Source organism: Vombatus ursinus, unplaced genomic scaffold, assembly GCF_900497805.2.
Source record: "Vombatus ursinus unplaced genomic scaffold, bare-nosed wombat genome assembly UNPS02014807.1, whole genome shotgun sequence".
NCBI classification, from domain to species: Eukaryota; Metazoa; Chordata; class Mammalia; order Diprotodontia; family Vombatidae; genus Vombatus; species Vombatus ursinus.
Window position 1 is genome coordinate 39998057 of NW_020954585.1, and position 19689 is coordinate 40017745.

At 37.4% G+C, this 19689-nt stretch overlaps 1 protein-coding gene across 1 annotated transcript in view; it reads right to left on the bottom strand.

Annotated features, from left to right (window-relative positions):
- The window catches only part of LOC114052128 (transient receptor potential cation channel subfamily M member 6-like), a 65998-nt gene that overhangs the window by 10679 nt on the left and 35630 nt on the right, over nucleotides 1-19689 (bottom strand). Inside the window, exons 3-4 of the mRNA XM_027874627.1 lie at nucleotides 9588-9768; nucleotides 4439-4652 (exon numbers count right to left, since the gene is read on the bottom strand). Coding sequence (XP_027730428.1) covers nucleotides 4439-4652; nucleotides 9588-9768 — 395 coding nt within the window. The remainder of the gene's footprint in view (nucleotides 1-4438; nucleotides 4653-9587; nucleotides 9769-19689) is intronic.

Consider the following 19689-nt stretch of genomic DNA (forward strand, 5'->3'; position numbering starts at 1 on the left):
ATTGCTGCTGTTCATGTAACCACCTCCAAGGCCTGCTATGGGTGCAGTGGTATGGCCTGCACTTCACTCCAGGCCCACCACAGCCTGGTGAGGCAGACCTTTCCTGTCAAACTCCTAAGTTGTCTTGGTCTGGAAAATTATTTTATCCAACCTTTGTTGGTTCTGCGCTGCAGAATTAGATCTGAGGCATTATTTTAAAGTTGTTTGGAGGGGAATTTGGGAGAGTTCAGATGAGTTCCTGCTCCTACTCTTCCATTTTGGTTCCATCATTTGGAATCTTTTTGAAAGTTGCCCTAAAGTAACTCAACCATCTTCATCATTGCCAAGATCTTAAAACTTCAAGCATGTACTTCAGACAAAGCCTTGCTCAATTTCATCTATTTCTTTTATTCCTAAAATTCCATCATCTCTTTCATCTTTTCAGTAGAAATAAAATATCAATTTAAAATGAACTTAGAAATCAAGTACAATCTTCTGTTCTATATAAAGATGTGAACAGAATATACCCCAGGAAAATGGGAAAAGGCACCATTCAATCACCCATAAATGATAGGATAAAACCTCCCCCTTTTCTTAATCTTCTATTTCCTTTTCATCAGACTCCTTGCAATTCATCTATTCAATCATCCAAAAAGCATTTATTGAGAACTGGCTACATATAAGGCATTTGTGCTAGGCACACATTTGTGAAACAAAAACATCAGGTATTTGATAATCTAGTAGGAAATACATTAATCTGAAATATAGCACCATTTTATTCATAGCTTTTTTGTGGTACATAAAATAATAATCTACTTTGTATTATTTAGTAGGTTTTTTATAAGTTTTAACTGCCTTATCAGAATATAAGTAAGTACCTTGAGGGCAGGAATCAGGTATTATTTATCTTTAAATTTGACATATTGACCTAGTACAATGCCTTATGCATTCTAAAGGATAGGAACAGAGTAATTACAGAGACCTGTAATTTCACTGACACAAGTATGGAAAAACTACCTCCACCAATGCAGGTCACCTTCCCTGCAACTTTGAATCAAAGAGAAGTTTCCTAGAGCACTGGAAGGTTAAATGTTTTGCACAAGATCACACTGCCAGGGCATGTCAAAGGGAGAACTTGAACCCAGGTCTTTCTCAATTCAAGGCCGGCTCCCTGCACTAAACCTCACTGTCCCTAAATGTTTTACATATTGTATGCACTCCAAAATGAATGAAAAAAATGAACTATCACATGACACAAGGCAGCATATGGTTAATAGCATACAAATAAACAAGCAATAATTCAAAAAAGAAGGAGGCTATTTCCAAATGTAGTAATTAAGAAAAGCTTCATAAAGAATTTGGGTCCCATTTGTTTGAGGGGGGAATGATGAGGATGGGATCTAGGCCCCAAAAAAGGAAAAACGCTGGACTTTCCCACATGGCCAAATCTCTGGTGGTCCCATCAAGTATAATCCCATCAACTGGCCTTTCATTGTGGCTATGCCCAATCTCCCAATTCTGTTACCCTTAACCTAATCTAGCCCTCCATTGTCTTACCTCCCTATGGCCACTTCCCACCCTTAATCCTCTCTAGGCTCCATTCTCCCTTGGCCATCTATGGTCCAAGTCCAAGATGTACTATAGCCTCACAGTCCATCCCCCTCCCCCTACCTCCCAGATTACTTGGCCATTCCTACATCCCTTCCATAGTCTTTCTGTATATAAAGTCCATCTTGTCTCTATTAAGATGCTTAGATTCTTAAAATCTAGTCACTGCTCAGATTCTTAAAATCTAGCCAATAGCTTGCTAATTAATGTTCAGACTCCTTAAGAGTCTGCCCAATATGACAGATGTTCTAATAAACCTTGTCTTTGGCTGAAAAAAAAGAAAAGAAAAAAAAGAAAAGCTTCATGAAGGAGGAGAATGGGAATCACATCTGAAAGAATGGAGAGTGCTGCTAGGCAGAGGAGGAGGAAATACAAACAAATACAATATCATAAGCAGAGACACAAAGACGGAAGAGTACAAGTTACTGCCAGAGAAATCAAAGTACATCGATTTTCCTGGTGTGAAAATGTTTACTAGAGGAGTAGTGAGAGATAACACTGGAAAGTCCCATAAAAGCCAAATGTTAGAGGGCCTTAAATAATAAGCTAAAGAATTATAAACTAAGCAGTATAGATCTATTGAAAGATTATAGTGATGAGCTTAAAGCTGTCATTCACAGTATTTGTAAACTCAGAACAAAGAAAACTTTTCCTTCTGTCACCTTTGTTTTGAGCAAAATGCCTAGCACCTCTCTTCCATGTACTCAGACAGCCAATGATACAGGCCTTCTTGCTTTGCTGTTCCTAGCACAAGGCTTTCCATCTCCCAACTCCAACATTTTCACTGGTTGTCTCCCATACTTGGAATTCTCTCCCTCCCCATCTCCATCTCCTGGCTCCCTGGCTTCATTCTTCAAGTCCCAGATAAAATCCCACATTTCACAAGAAGTCTTTCCCAATCTTCTTTTAATGTTAGTGCCTTCTTTCTGAGATTATTTCCAGTTTATCTTAAATAGATTTTGTTTGTACATAGTAGCCTGTATTTTATTTTCCCCATTAAACTGTGAGTTTCTTAAGAGTAAGGACTAGTTTTTGCCTTTCTTTTTGTCCCCAGTGATTAGCACAAGTGTTCAATAAATGTTCATTGACTGGTATTGTCCGTGTATTCAGAACAGATTAGAAGAGGGAGGGACTGGAGTTAGAAAAAAATGGCTAAGAAGCTATTGTTTGCTATAGGCAATAGGAAATGTTGCTTAAGCTTAAGAAAGAGATCTGGGTTATATACGTGGAATTGGGAGTCATCTGCACAGAAATGAAAGATATAGGCGGTATATAGATATAGCTATAGATATGTGTGCATGTATATACACACATATATGCATATGTATATACTATATATATTCACTATAGGAGTGAATGAAAGCATCAGAGGAAAAGTGAAATGAAGAGAAGAGCAACGGACCAAGAATGGAATATTTTAAAACATCCCCATTTAACATGCCAAGAGGAAAGGAAATCAGCATAGGAGACAAAGAATATTACAAGAAGTAGAGAAGAACAAGGATCACGTGGCATAGTTAATTTAGAGGTAGGTCAGAAAAAAGTGAGTGGGTCAGATAAACTTGGTTCAGTTTAATTAACATTTCCACTAGGTATTAGGGGAAATACAGTTATATGAGGCATGGCCTCTGCCCTCATGAAGCTTATAATCTACTTGGAAGATAAGATACATACATAGTTAACTATAATGCATAATAATTCATGATAAGTACATTAGAGGAAGAAAAAGAGTGTAACACGAAGTCTAAGGAGTAAAGTTATTAACAACAGAAGAGACATGAAGGGAATCTTTCATGAGGGAGATGGCATTTGAATTCAATTTTAAAAGAGTTACAGTGGTTTAGCCAATGAAGGGGAATGGAAGGACACTCTAGCCATAGGAAATAGCATAAGCAAATACACAAAAGTGGCAAATTCCCGGGCATGTTTGGGGAGAAAAAAAGTAATCCAATTTGGGTAGACCAGAGAGTAAAGAGAGGGAAGTAAAAATTTGAGAGCACCCTGGTTGGATATCAACAGATTGGGGAGAGCTTTGAATGTCTAACAAGAAATTTGAACTTCACTTGGGTATCAACAGAGAGACAATAAAGATGTTTTAGAAGAGGAATGGTTTTGCAGAAAAGGAAGATTTGACACTGGAAAATCTATTAGAAAAGTACTGCAATAGTCTAGATAGGTAGCAATGTGGGTTGGTACAAGGATGTTGGCTGTGGGAATAGAGAGGGGGACTCTTGGAAGAGATGCTAGAAATATAAAATCATATAGTAAATAAGTATTGATTATCTTTCAAGGTTAGAAGTGAAAGTAAGGAGAGGCATAGGAATCCTCAGCAATGATCTATTTTGATAAAAAGATGATAAAAGAATATTTTTAAAATCAGTTGCAATATATTCAATAAAATCACAATACATTTCACTAAAATGAATTGCCTGAAATGTGGCCATGATTGCATCAATGAATTGCTGAAAATATGTGCTGACACAATTATAATGTAGACAGCATAAACTAAAAATTTCTTTTTTTTTTTAATCTTTCCATAATTGGAGACTCAGGAGAAAATAGTTAGGGGAGGGGGAGGTTTCCTTGCTTCTGTGACAGAAGGAAAAAAATTTAACTTTCAGTTATTTCATTTTTGCACTACCAGCATTTTTCAGACAATGCATGCAATTTACCTCCCAGTTTGATTTTCAGGTCACTTAGTTTTGTAACCTAATCCACCACAAAACACCACATACGCTAGGACTTCTACAAAGTGTGATGACATCATGGCCACTAACCCACTGCCCAGAATGGACCAGACAAAGAGAGAAGTGAGAAATGAAGAAGGCTAATGAAGGGGGGGGGGCTCTACCTGTGTTGATGCCTTCAGTTATTATCCATGCTCCAGTTGTCTCTGCAGCTTTGATCAGCCCTTGACCGAAAACCTGCTTCAGTTTGCGGGGCATCACAAAGTTCTGAATGCCCCCATGAACAGAGATCACAAGTTTTGGCAGTTCCATTTTCCATTCTTTCAACATGAGATGTAATAACTGCTCCAAATTTGTATCATAAGATGTTCGTATATACTGAAATATAAATATAGACAGATAAATAAAATAAATAGTAATAATGTAAAGTAAAAATAAATAGTAATAATAAAGCATAATGTTAGAAAAACAGTGAGTCTTTTAATATAGCCACAATTAGTAATCATTATATTGTATTTATATATTATATATTAATAACACTGATATAGTTTATTAATAATGTTATGTGTTATATAATCATAGTACAACAAATATTATTAATGGTATATCATATATTGTGTGATTATATATTACTTATATTTAATTAATTATAATAATAAATTATATATTATAATATATTGGGGCTAACTATTGTTATTATAAATAGTCACAATTTGTTTTAATGCTAGCTATAAATAATAATAATGCCAGCTATCATTATTATTATTGATAATAATAGCTAACACTCATACAACATTTTAAGGTTTGCAAAGTATTTTTACATATATTAGTGCATTTGATTCTCACAAACAATCCTGTGAAATAGGTGCTATTATTGTCCCCATTTTATAGATGAGAAAACTGAGAAAACAGAGAGGGTTACTGATACATTACATTTCACTGAGATGTTTACTACACACACACACACATGCACACACACACACACATCTATTTCTAAGAACTATAAGTCAATTCCTCTCCTGCCATTCCCAAAGCAGCTTCACCAAGGTTCTTGAGAGGATAAGAGGCACACTACATATAACCAAACACTTTAGCAAATATATAAATAACATTAAGGAACAGAATTTTAGTAAATATGGATGATTAGAGACTAGATTTTGTTTCTTTGTTGCTGTTGTTCATAGGACTATTATACATAACCACATAATTTTAAAAATAACTTTTTTGCTGTCTTTCATTTCTAAGTCATCCATTTCCCACTGTATTTTCCCCCTCTTCCCCTCCCAAAGAGTCACTCCTTATAATAAAGTATAAAGAAAATAAGAAAGAAATAAGTCCCACAGAGCTTAACAGGACATCAAAAAAGTATTACATTCTAAGCACCAATGGGACACCGATGGTCTCTCATTTCTGCAACAAAAACACATAAAGGTGTCTTCTCAAATTGCTTCTTTCAATCCAAGCTTGATAATTATCACTTCAAAGAATTTAATTTTGGTTGTGTTTTTGTTGTTGTTGTTTACATTTACATTATTGTATTTATTGTTTATATATGTGTGTGTGTATGTTTTTTTTAAAATTCTGCTTACTTCATGTTGCATCAGTTTCTAAAAGTCTTCCCAAGCTTTTCTGTATCCATCATGTTTCATACACTGCAGTATTTTCCATTAAACTCATTCATGTACAACAATTTGTTTAGGCATTCCCCATTTGATAAATACCAACTCTATTTCCAGTTCTTTGCTACTATAGAAAGCGCTGCTGCATAGCCTAATAATTTAAATGAATTAAAATAAGGGATACAAGTATGATGTTTTTAGCTGATATACTAGGAAATTTAAAATTCTATAATTTTTAAAAATCTAAAATTTCCTTATGTGGAATTCCTACTATAGTGCTTTTCCCACAATTAACACTTTTTGCTCTACTATGAGCTATTAATTGTTTATACCTAATGAAATGTGGTAATGTTACAAAAAAAAAATCCACAACAGGAAATCCCAAAATAACATATATTTGTTTTAGGGTCATGGGTTCTTGATATTAAAAGAGATCTCAGATATCACCTCATTAATACCCCTATCTAATGCATTAACTTCTTTATAACACATCTAACCAATAGTCATCCAACAACCAAATGAAATACACTAATAAAAAGGAATTCATAATTTCCCAAGGGAGATCATCTAACTTTAGAACAACTCTAATTATTAGGAAGTTCTCCCTAATACCAAGTTAAAATCTAACTATCTGTAACAATGTTCCTAATTCTGCCTCATGAGACCAAGCAAAATAAATGTATTCCCTCTTCCATATGACATGTCAAATATTTGAAACAAATTTCCAGCCCAAGACAACCTGAATGGTTGATGGGAAAGATCTGTTGTGCCAGGCTAGGAGAGGAGTGCAGTTCAACATGGGCCACCCAGGCAAAGACGGGGCTCCAGCGAACTTGAAGCAGGCCTGAGAAGACTGAATCACAAAAAGCTGTGGCAGTTTCCAGACTTCTTAACCCACAAACTCCAAAGACAACTTAGAAGGTCAGTGGGAAAGGTCTGTTGGACCTGGGTGTGAGAGAGGAGCGTGGTCCTGGTCCAGGTCCAGCCCTAGCGCAGCCCCAGGGCAGCAGCCACTGTAGCAGTGGTTACTTCCAGAGCTGTTGGCCCACACACCATACAGTGAGGGAATCAAGTGGCTGATCAGAGGGGGACTGCAGGGATCTCTTTGCTGGCAATGAGGAGGGATTCTCTTGCTTTGCCTGTGCTTGCATCTAGATTGCGGTCCTGAGTGGCAGTCCTGGGGCTGGAACTTGTGGTGGCAAAGGAAAGGGAATCCTTCTCACAGTTCCAAGGCAGAAAAGAGTGCTTATGGTCACTCATAGACCAGAGCACAGGCCAGGAAAGGAATAAACACCTCTCCTTGATCATACCATCTTGGAAGAACTGAAAATGTACAGGTCCCTGGAAGTATCTCTGAAAACAGCTGCACAAAACCCTTGAAGCTTGGGACAGTACACCCTCCACTGGAAGCAGAGCCCTATCTTAACAAAGAGTTTAAAAGTGAAGTAATTGGCTGGGAACACAAGCAAATAGTGGAAAAAAACTCAGACAATAGAATCTTTCTTTGGTGATAAATAAGATCAAAACATACAACCAGAAGAAAACAACAAAGTCAAAGTTCCTACATCCAAAGCCTTCAAAAAAATATGAAATTGGTCTCAGGCCATGGAAGAGCTTAAAAAGGATTTTGAAAAGCAAGTAAAAGAAGTAGAGGAAAAATTGGGAAGAGAAATGAGAGTGATGCAAGAAAATCATGAAAAACAAGTCAACAGCTTGCTAAAACAAAGATCTAAAAAAAAAATACTGAAAAAAATAACACATTAAAAAATAGACTAACCCAAAAGAGGTCAAAAAAGCCAATGAGAAGAAGAATGCCTTAAAAAGCAGAATTGGCCAAAAGGAAAAGGAGGTCCAAAAGCTCACTGAAGAAAATACTTTGTTAAAAATTAGAATGGAGCAAATGAAAGCTAATGACTCTATGAGAAATAAAGAAATTATCAAATGAAACCAAAAGAATGAAAAAATAGAAGACAATGTAAAATATCTCATGGGAAAAACAATTGACCTGGAAAATATATCCAGGAGAGATAATTTTAAAATTATTGGACTACCTGAAAGCCATGATGAAAAAAAAAAAAAAAAGAGCCTCGACATCATCTTTCAAGAAATTATCAAGGAAAACGGCCTTGATATTCTAGAACCAGAGGGTAAAATAGAAATGGAAATAATTCACCAATCACCTTCTGAAAGAGATCCCCAAAGGAAAAGTGTTAGGAAGATTGTAGCCAAATTCCAGAGTTCCCGGGTTAAGGAGAAATTGCAAGCAGCCAGAAAGAAACAATTCAAGTATTGTGGAAACACAATTAGAATAACACAAGATTTAGCAGCTTGTACATTAAATGACTGGAGGGCTTGGAATATGTTATTCTGGAGGTAAAAGGAGCTAGGATCAAAACCAAGAATCACCTACACAGCAAAACTGAGTATAACTCTTCAAGGGAAAAATGGATAGTCAATGAAATAGAGGACTTTCAAGCATTCTTGATGAAAAGATCAGAGCTGAATAGAAAATTAGACTTTCAAACACAAAACTCAAGAGAAGCATGAAAAGGTAAACAGGAAGGAGAAATCATAAGGAACTTATTAAAGCTGAACTGTTTACATTCCTACATGAAAACATTATATTTGTAACTCATGAGACTTTTCTCAATATTAGGGTAGTTGGAGGGAATATAAATGTATATATATATGTATATGTGTATATATAGAGAGAGAGAGAGAGAAAGGGCATAGGGAGAGTTGAATATGAAGAGATGATATATAAAAAATAAAACTAAGGGATGAGAGAGGATTGTACTGGGAGAAGGAAAAAGGGAGAGGTAGAATGTGGTAAATTATCTCACATAAAACAGACAAGAAAAAGCTTTTTCAGTGGAGTGGAAGAGGGTGGATGTGAGAGAGAATGAGTGAATCTTACTGTCATTGGATTTGGTTTAAGAAGGGAATAACATACACACTCAATTGGGTATGGAAATCTATCTTAGCCTACAGGAAAATGGGGAGGGGGAAGGGATAACAGGGAGGGAGATGATAGAAGGGAGGGCAGATTTGGGGAGGGGGTAATCAAAAGCAAACACTTTTGAGGAGGGACAGGGTCAAAGAAGAGAATAGAAAAAACGGGGTGAGCAGGATAGGATGGAGCGAAATACAGTTAGTCTTTCACAATGTGACTATTATGGAAGTGTTTTTCATGACTACTCATGTATAAACCACATCGAATTGTTCACCTTCTCAATGAGGGAAGGTGGGGCGGTAGGAAGGGAAAGAAATTGGAACTCAAAGTTTTAAAAATAAATGTTAAAAATTGTTTTTACATGTAACTGGGAAATAAGATATACAGGCAAAGGGATATAGAAATCTATACTGTCCTACAGGAAAATAGAAGGGGAAGGGGATAAGAGAAGGTAGGGTGGAGATAGAAGGGAGGGCAGATTGGGGAAAAGGGTTTTCAGAATGCACACTGTCATTAGGTGGGGGGAGGAGAGAGATGGGGAGAAAATTTGGAACTCAAAATCTTGTGGAAGTGAATGTTGAAAACTAAAAATAAAAAAATTAACAAAAAAATTTTCAAAAAAAAAAAAAGAAAGCACCCATAACTATCCTTCTTACAATTAACTTTTCTCCTTGTGTTAGAGTACTAACATAAGGTTATTCTTAATTAAAGCTGAATAAAATCTTAGTATTATTAACAAACCTTGGCATGGCAGGTATGTTCTCCATCCTGGAAGTTAATAGTGCCAAAGGTATCAGTAGGACTTTTCTTTGTGTGTTTTTCCACAGACCATTCTTCCTCTTCTTGGCCTCCAGTAGTTGAAGAGGCAGTCCTGTGATATGCCATCCCATGGTGGTCTCCAACCAATCTTCCACAGTAGCACCTAAAATTAAAACAAGTTGTATAATGACAACACACTATGCAGTTTTTCCATATTTTGCCTATAGTTTATGGATGATGCACACTGAATATTGATAAAATCAACTATCTAGAGTTTGGCCATTAACTAGCTAAATCATTTAACCTCTGAGGGCCTATACTCTCAACTGCAAAATAAAGACATCATACTAGAATATCCACAAGGTCCCACAGCACTCTAAAACTCAGTGATTCCTGAGATTTAAATTGATACTCCAAATCTATTGCTTCCATCTTCATTGTTTTATAAGTACTAAATCTTGATTAAATCAAAATAGGAGGATGTTTCTTTATCCATTAATGAGTAATACTAGAAGTATTCACTTACTGTAGATAAAGTATTAAGAGAAAAATAGCCCTGATGTCTAAATAAATAAGGGGACTGATTAAATAAATTAGAGTCCTTAATGAAGGAATTAAGGACACAGATCTAGATAGTTCTAGTAACCTATAGAACTAAAGTCAGGGAAGATAATGAATAATCCATAAATAGAATACAATATGTATACCAGAAGAGTAAACATCTCACTTTTACATCATAAAAATATACATATACAACCAGGAAGAAATTTGTTGTTTTTGTTGCTCGGCCATGTCCAACTCTTCATGACCCTGTGGATCAACCATCCATAGGGTTTTCTTGACAAAGATAATGGAGCAGTTTGCCAGTTTCTTCTCCAGTTTTATGAAGGCAGAGGTTAAGTCATTCCCCAAGGTCATATAGCTAGTAAGTGCCTGAGGCTAGATTTGAATTCTAGTCTTTCTGTCTCCAGGCCCAGTGCTCTTATCCACTGTACCACTTAGCTGCCTGGGAAGAAATTAAGGAAAGCTAAATTACAGTATCAGAAAATGGAAAGCCAGAGAGTGTAGATATGCATGAGAGTAGCCTGAGAGAAATTATATTGAATAAGCCCCTAAATAGCACCAAGAAGATACTAAGTCAAAGGAAAAAACAAATAAGTTATGGCAATTTTGAACTTTGAATGTTGATTCAAAATTAAAGTGCAAATTAAAATCAATAGTACATAGATAAAAATTAAAGGAATTTTGTAATTCAAAATCTTGTTATCCTAGAGGCCTGACATTTCAGGAGCCAACTGTGATTACCTAAAGATAAACACTGTTTAAAATTCTACAGAATTCTATTATTCTAGTTACATAATTATATAAAGCACCTCTTACATTGATGTGGTCATATTTTTTCATTTAACCTCTTCCTTTACCATGAAAGAGCAGCATTGGCCAAGTATCTAGGAGGGAGAAAGATGGCAAGTTCCAGGCAATATAGAGACAGCACTGGATTCCAAATGAGAAGGGTTCAATTTGACCTCGGGAACTTACTTGGTAGGTTGACCCTGGGCAAACTATTTCTTCTCTCTGAACTTCAGTTTCGTCAATTGTAAAATGAGAGCAATATTTCTGGAACTATGTTCCTTGCAGGACTTAACTTATGCAGAAAGAGCTTTGTAAAACTTGAAGCAAGCATTTATTAAACATTTATTATGGGCCAGGTATTATGTTAAGCACTTGCAATACAAAGACAAACAAAATAGTCCTTGCCCTCAAGAAGCTTCTAGCCTACCAGGAGAGACATCATGTACATATCTTCTTTCCGTATAAAAGTGGATATAAAATAAGTATGTACAAAAAAGTACAAGGTTATTTTGTGGAAGGCGGCACTACCAGGTAGGTGGATCAGAAGAGTCTTCAGGCAAAAAATGGCACTTGAGGTAAGCTTTGAGCACCAGGCCTGGAATCAGGAAGACTCATCTTCCCAAGTTCAAAAACGGCCTCAGACATTTACTAGTAGAGTGACACTGGGCAAGTCACTTAACCCTGTTTGCTTCAGGTGCTCAACTAGAAAATGAGCTGGAAAAGGAAATGGCAAAACCACTCAAGTATCTTTGTCAAGAAAAACCCAAATGGGGTCGAAAAGAATTGGACATAACTGAAACAAATGAGCAGCAACAACAACAAAGGGATTCCAAGAGACAGGTAAGGAAAGGCATGGGGAACAGCTTGTACAAAGACAGAGAGATGGAGAATGCAATGTAATCTATCAGATACCGCAGAAAGAAAGAAAGAGGGGGGTGACAGAAGGGAGGGAAGATTAGAGGAAGGGGTATTCAGAATGCATGCCATCATGGGGTGGGGAGAGAGGAGAGAGGGAGAAAATTTGGAACTCAAAATCTTGTGGAAGCAAATGTTGAAAACTAAAAAATTATTAATTAATTAATTTTAAAAAGAAAGAGAGAAAGAAAGAAAGAAAGAAAGAAAGAAAGAAAGAAAGAAAGAAAGAAAGAAAGAAAGAAAGAAAGAAAGAAAGAAAGGAAGGAAGGAAGGAAGAAAGAAAGAAAAAGCCACTTTGATCAGCTAAAGCCAGATTATAAAAGGCTCTAAATGACAGAGGAGTTTATACTTGAGCCTAGAGGCAATGGAGAGCCCTGGGGTTTCTTGAGCGGGGAATGGCATGGTCAGACCAGTGGTTTATGAATATCACTTTTGCATCTATGTGGAGTATGGACTGGACAGAGAAGACACTTGAAGCAGAGAAAGCTGCCAGGTGGCTATTGCAGTAGTCTAGGCAAGGTGTGATGAGAGCCTGAACTAGAGTGGTGGCCATGCAAATGGATAAAAGGCAATGGATATGACAAAAGTTGAAGGGGTAGAAGTGACAAGGCAGTAAAAGATTACATATATGGGGTAGACAAAGATGAGGAGGCAAATATGACTCCATAGTTGCTGATCTTTGTGACTGGATGGAGAACATTTCCTTCAAAAGAAATAGGGAAGATCAGAGGAGGCTTGTTGGAGAGAAAGGTAATGATGTCTGTTTTGTACATGTTGAATTTGAGATGCCTGTGCATCAGCAAGTTTCAACTATCTAATAATTGGCTGGTAAGAATAGGATTGGAAAGAAATAGATGAAAAGAAGGAAGGAAGGAAGGAAGGAAGGAAGGAAAGAAAGAAGGAAAGAAGGAAATAAGGAAGGAAGGAAGGACCTATAGTCATCTGTATAGAGATAAGTGAATCCAAGGGAACCAATCAGATCACAGAGGTGTTTAAAGAAAGAGGGTCCTACATAAAGCTATATGTAAATTTATATCATATACTGCCTTACTCATAAGTCTGAACACCACAGTTAAGCATTTTATTCTTTGAGTATATAGGGTAGGGTTATCTATCTATCTATCTATCTATAATGGACTGTATGATCCACTTACATGCCATCTATCAGAGAGACAACTTGAGGGCTGAATTTGGTTTTTCAGACACCAGCAGAGGGCATCAGTCACCTGGTGAGGCAGTTGACCTTCTGTGGGAGTTAATTTTAGAATTATACTGTCTATCAACAAGAAGAATACTGCCTATCCACACTAGCTGTGTGCCAAAACAAGACGGGTACTGAAATACCAGGTCACTAGTGGAGAGGGGCGGAGGATCAAGAAAACTGCCAGCTCAAATCAAGCAAGCAGGTATTTGGACCACGTAGCCTAAGCAATAGGGCCTTTAAACCAGGGAGTAAAGCAGGGGGCAAAAATAAGGCACAGTCAGGAGCTGAAAAGTCACTTCTCTGAAACTAAAACATCCAGATTCACCAAAGCCTAGACCTGACAAGAGCTTTGTTCTCAGAGCCTATACAAGTCACCTAACCTCTCCATGCCTGTTTCTTCATCTGTAAAACAGGGATAATGCCATCCAGTTCAGACAGTTGTTTTAAGGACCAAATAATATAATGTGTATGAAATACTTTATAAACCTCAAATTACTATAAAAGCATGAGCTACTACTGTTATAGGAGACTAAATCTGCCTGTCCACCAAGAACTTTCAGCTGACCAAGAGGCACTCCAGTAGAATTCTTCTCATTGTCCATATGATCAGTCCAGTGGCTTATCTTACTCTACCTTAACTATCTACCCTACCTTCTATAAGGTGTTGGGACACACAGCTAAATTTATTCCTAAATTTCACCTACCAACTTTATCCAATCTCTTCCCAGGAACTCATAGGAGGTAGAAAGGGAAGGAGGAAGGAAGAAAGGCAGAAGAAGGAAATAAACATTTATTAAGCCTCTACTATATGCCAGTCCTATGCTAAGTACTTTACATATATGACAACATTTAATCAACTAAAGGCAGGAGGATTTCATAACCCATGCCACTAGGGACTCCCAGCAACAGCAGACAGCACCCCAGTATCTACTGAAGTGGGAGGGCTATGATAGCATGGGAAGGAGAAGCTATGCGACACAGTAGATGAAGAGCTGACCTTAGAACCGGGAAGACCTTGTTTGAAGTTCTACTTTTGACATATACCACTCCATAAGACAATTCATAAAGAGTAAAGAAAGCAAAGCAAGGCACAGTCTAAAGCAGGGATGTCAAACTCAAGTTGAAACAGATTTCTACAGGAACACTGAATCAGAAAACCAAAAAGTAACATTATCTATGTTATACTGTAATATTATTTATTTTGTTAAACATTTCCCAATTACATTTTAATCTGGTTCTACTGCCACTGGGGAGTTTTGCAGGCCCAGGCCACAAGTTTGACACTTCAGATCTAAAGTGTATCCCACGTCACAAAAGAGAATAATTCAAAGGTTTTGGAGAAAAGTTAGAAAGGATCCAAAGGCCTTATATTCTATACAAGTCATTTCAAGAGTAATGGGCAACTTTCAAGAATAAAATTCTTGAAACGGAAGCAGAAATTACTTTGATGAGGAAGAAAAGAAAGAACTGTTGAAAGAGACTGAGATAGAGCATCAAGCCTGAAGTCTAGAAGACCCGAATTCAAATCCAGCATCAGACAAGCCTTACCATCTGTGTGGCCCTGGGCAAGTCACTTAATCTGGTTGCTTCAGGGTCTTCCAATTAAGCAATGGGGATAATAATAGCACCTATCTCACTAGGTTGTAGTGCGGATTAAATGAGGTCATATGTACAAAAGCACTTAGTACAGTACCTGGAACATAGTAGTAAATACTTATTTCCCTTCTCTCTCTTTATCATTAATGGATAAATATCCACTCAGTGGAAGGTCTCTCTAGAGACAAGGAATGCTTGTCAAATTTGACTATGACAAAATTAAGAGGAATAACTAACATGTTAGATAACAGAATCAAGACCCAAAAAGATTTCTATGGGATGGAATGACAAGCCAGAGTAAATAAAATGAATGAAACTTAATGGCAATAAATATAAAGTTTTGCTCTTGGATCAAAAAATCAGCTTCATAAATACAGGACAGAGAAGATGGAGCAAAAAAAAACACTCCTGCATAAAAGATCAGAGGTTTTTAGTGGACTGTATGTTCTATATGAATCAATAGTATGGCATAGTAGCCAAGGAAGTTAATAGCTTCAAGCATCAAGAGAGACACAGGGTCCAGAACTAGGGAGGTAAAGGTCCTGCTTTATTTTATGCTTGTCACTACATATGGAATACTATTTCTGATTCTAGCCCCATTATTTCAAGAAAGATATAGATATGCTGAAACATGTGCAAACAAAGGATAACAAAATGAGAAAATTAGAGAACATGCCAGATACGGTAAATTCAACCTGGGTGTTTAACCCTGGGAGGGGGAAAAAACTATTGAAAGGAAACACAAAAACACTATTCAGATATTCCAAGAGCTATACAGTAGAAGAGGAATTATTAATGATAATAGGTAGGATTTATATATTACTTTATGGCTTACAAAGTGCTTTACATTTCTTAGCTCATTTGATCCTCACAACAACTCTGTAAAGTAGATGCTATTAATACTCACATTTTTAAAATGAAGAAACTGAGGCAGAGGTTAAATGACTTGCCCTGGATCACACAACTAGTAAGTGCCTGAGGCTGTATTTGACCTCAGGTCTTCCAGATTCCAAGTTCCGTGCTCTTATCTACTGTGCATGCAATAGATATGTCTCTATTCTGATCCATGCTGGAAGGCAGAAGTAAGAGCTAGGATTAAAAGTAGCAGAGACTTAATAAGGAAGAACTTCCTAACAACAGAACTATTCAAAACTGAAATGGGCACCCTCTGTCAGTGATAAAAATCAACAAGGCTGAGAAACTGTGGCTTCTCTTGATGACATTTCATTCTTCAAAAGGTGGAAAAGGTGATAAGGGGCACTGACTCTGCCAATAGGATTGGCTGCCAATGTCGAATGATAATAAACTTAGAACTAACTAGGGTCTGATGTCCACCCTACATTTTAAGGTAAGATTTCAAAGGTCCAAATTAAGGACAAGTAGGATCCCAAGACATAAGTAACAGATCTCAAGATAAATGGGTTAGGATGCTACCAAGAACAAGGTAATAACAGATAACAGAAGAAGGCAGAACTATTCAATCCTATTTGCTTCTGTTTTGTCTTCCAAAGATAATAAACTGAAGATTAGATGAAAAAAGGTAAAACAAAAGTGATTAACAGGGCATGAAAACACAAACACAAATGACCAAATGAAGAGAGAAGGTATCTAAAGGGATCAACATGGATACGTAGAAATTTAAGAAATTGAAGTAAATTTAAATCATTTAAATTAAGTCAAGTGAAATTTAAATTTAAGTAAATAATGTAATAATTTCAATTTGAATAAAGTTAAGAGGGGAGGGGGCGGAGCCAAGATGGCAGAGTAAAAGCAGTGACTTGCTTAAGCTGTCCCCCAAACCCCTCCAAATACCTATAAAAAATGGCTTTAAACAAATTCTAAAGCAGCAGAACCCACAAAAAGACAGAGTGAAACAAATTTCCAGTCCAAGACAACTTGGATGGTTGATCAGAAAGGTATATCGCACTGGGCTGGGAGAGGAACACAGTTTGGCATGGGTGCGAAGGCCTCAGCAAACCTGGAGCAGACCTCAGAGGACTGAATCGCAGGCAGCTGTGGCGGTTTCCAGACTTCTCAACCCATGAATGCCAAAGACAACTTAGAAGGTCAGTGGGAAAAGTCTGTGACTGAGGTGAGAGAAAGAGCTAGGTCTCAGCCGCAAGTCCTGAGCATGCCCTCAGGGCTGTGGCTGCCTCCTGAGCTTTCAGCCCACAGACTGAGGGGGAGTTGAGTGGCTGATTAGAGGGGGATTGCAGGGATCTCTCTGCTGGTGCAGAATTCTCTTGCTTTGCCCGTGCTTCGATCTGGGTCACAGTTCTGGATAGTGGTCCTAGGGCGAGGAAGAATGCTGGTGTGGTGGAGCTTGTAGTGGTTGTGGAGAGGAAACCCTCCTCACAGTTCCAAGACAGAAAAGAGTGCTCATAGACCAGAGCACAGGCCAGGAAAGGAGTAAACACCTCACCCTTGATCATACCACCTTGGAAGAACTGAAAATTTACAGGTCCCTAGAAGTATTTCTGAACACAGCTGCACAAAACCCCTGAAGCTTGGGACAGTATATTCTCCACACTGGAAACAGACTCCTACCTTAACAAAGAGTTTACAACTCAAGTAATTGTCCAGATCATGAGCAAGCAGCATAAAAAGAGTTAGACTATATTATCTTACTTTGATGACAAAGAAGATCAAAACATACAACCAGAAGAAGACAGTGAAGCCAAAGCTCCTACATCCAAAGCCTCCAAGAAAAATATTAATTGGTCCCAGGCCATAGAAGAGCTCAAAAAGGATTTTGAGAAGCAAATAAGAGAAGTAGAGGAAAAACTGAGAGTGAAGCTAAAGGAGACCCAAAAAAATACTGAAGAAAATAACACCTTAAAAAATAGCCTAACCCAAATGGCAAAGGAGGTCCAAAAAGCCAATAAGAAGAATGCCCTTAAAAGCAAACTTAGCCAAATGGAAAAGGAAGTCCAAAAGCTTACTGAAGAAAATACTTCCTTAAAAATTAGAATGGAGAAATTGGAAGAGAGGGACAATTTGAGAAATCAAGTCACTGTAACACTAATCAAAGGGAATGAAAAAATAGAAGAGAATGTGAAATATCTCATTGGAAAAACAACTGACCTGGAAAATAGATCCAGGAGAGAGAACTTAAAAATTATTGGACTATCTGAAAGCCATGATCAAAAAAAAAGAACCTAGACATCATCTTTCAAGAAATTATCAAGGAAAACTGCCCTGATATTTTAGAACCAGAGGGCAAAATAGAAATTGAAAGAATCCACCAATCTCCTCCTGAAAGAGATCCCCAAAGGAAAACTCCTAGGAATATTGTAGCCAAATTCCAGAATTCCCAGGTCAAGGAGAAAATATTACAAGCAGCCAGAAAGAAACAATTCAAGTATTGTGGAAACACAATCAGGATAACACAAGATTTAGCAGCTTCTACATTAAGGGTCCGGAGGGCATGGAGTATGATATTCCAGAGGGCAAAGGAATTAGGACTACAACCTAGAATCACCTACCCAGCAAAACTGAGTATAATTCTTCAGGGTAAAAAAATGGAAATTCAAGGAAATAGAGGACTTTCAAGCATTCCTGAGGAAAAGATCAGAGCTGAATAGAAAATTTGACCTTCAAATACAAGACTCAAGTGAAACATGGAAAAGGTAAACAGGAAAGAGAAATCATAAGAGACTTATTAAGATTGAACTGTTTACATTCTTGCAGGGAAAGATGATATTTGTAACTCATGAGTCCTTTGTCAATATTAGGGTAATGGGAGGGAAAAAAATTATATGTTTGTATAGATAGAGGACACAGGGTGAGTTGAAGATGAAGGGGTGATATCTGGAAAATAAAATTAAGGCAGGGAGAAGATTATATGGGGAGAAGGAGCAAGGGAGAAGTGGAATGAGGTAAAATATCTCACATGAAACAGACAAGAAAAGGCTTTTACAGTGGAGGGGAAATGGGGGAAGGTGAGAGGGAATGAGTGAATCTTATTCTCATAGGATTTGGTTTAAGGAGGGAATAACTTACACAATGGGGTATGGAAATCTATCTTACTCTGCAGGAAAATAAGGTGGGAAGGGGACAAGAGAGCAGGGGGTTGATAGAGGGGAGGGCAGATTGAGGGAGGGGATAATCAAAAGCAAACACTTCTGAGGAGGGACAGGGTCAAAAGAGAGAATAGAATAAATGGAGAGTAGGATAGGATGAAGGGAAATATACTTAGTTTTTCACAACAGGACTAATATGAAAGTGTTTTGCATGACTACACATCTATAACCTATATTGAGATGCTTGTCTTTTCAATGAGGGTAGGTGGGAAGGGAGGAAGGGAGAAAATTTGTAACCCAAAGTTTTAAAAACACTTGTTAAAAATAAAAAAAAATTAATAAAAATTTTTTTTTTTAAAATAAAGTTAAGAAATAAAGAAGGGCTAGTAAATGCTGCTAAGAATGAATCTCAGTTGGGGTGATCTTTTAAGAGACTCATCCAGAACAACAAAGCTTACAATGACATGAGGTTTGGGGTGAATGTTACAAAAGGCTTAGTTAGCCATGTTGAGGTCAAGAGGAAAATTTTTTTTAATAGCGGCAGGGTGAAGGGAAGAAAATAATCCCTTATATAGTGCCTACTATGTGCCAGGCACTGGGCTAAGGAGTGCTGACTGAGGACTGCTGACACAATGATGACAAATTATGTCATTTCTCCTTTGGCAGCCAGCTTCTCTATAATGTTCACCTCTTATTTTGTTTATGGGTTGTTTTTTCTAGGGAGGAAAAAAGGAAATAAGCATTTAATAAGTGCCTACTATGTGCCAGGCAGTGCTAGGCACTTTACAAATATTGGCTCAATTGAGTTTCACAACAACCTTGAGAAATAGATGCTACTATTATCTCCATTTTATACATGAGGAAACTGACTCAGACAGCAGTTAAATGACTTGCCCATGGTCACATAGTGGGTGAGTATCTTAAATCAAATTTGACCTCAGATCTTCTTGATTCCAGGCCCAGTGCTCTATCCACTGTGCCACCAGGGCACTCC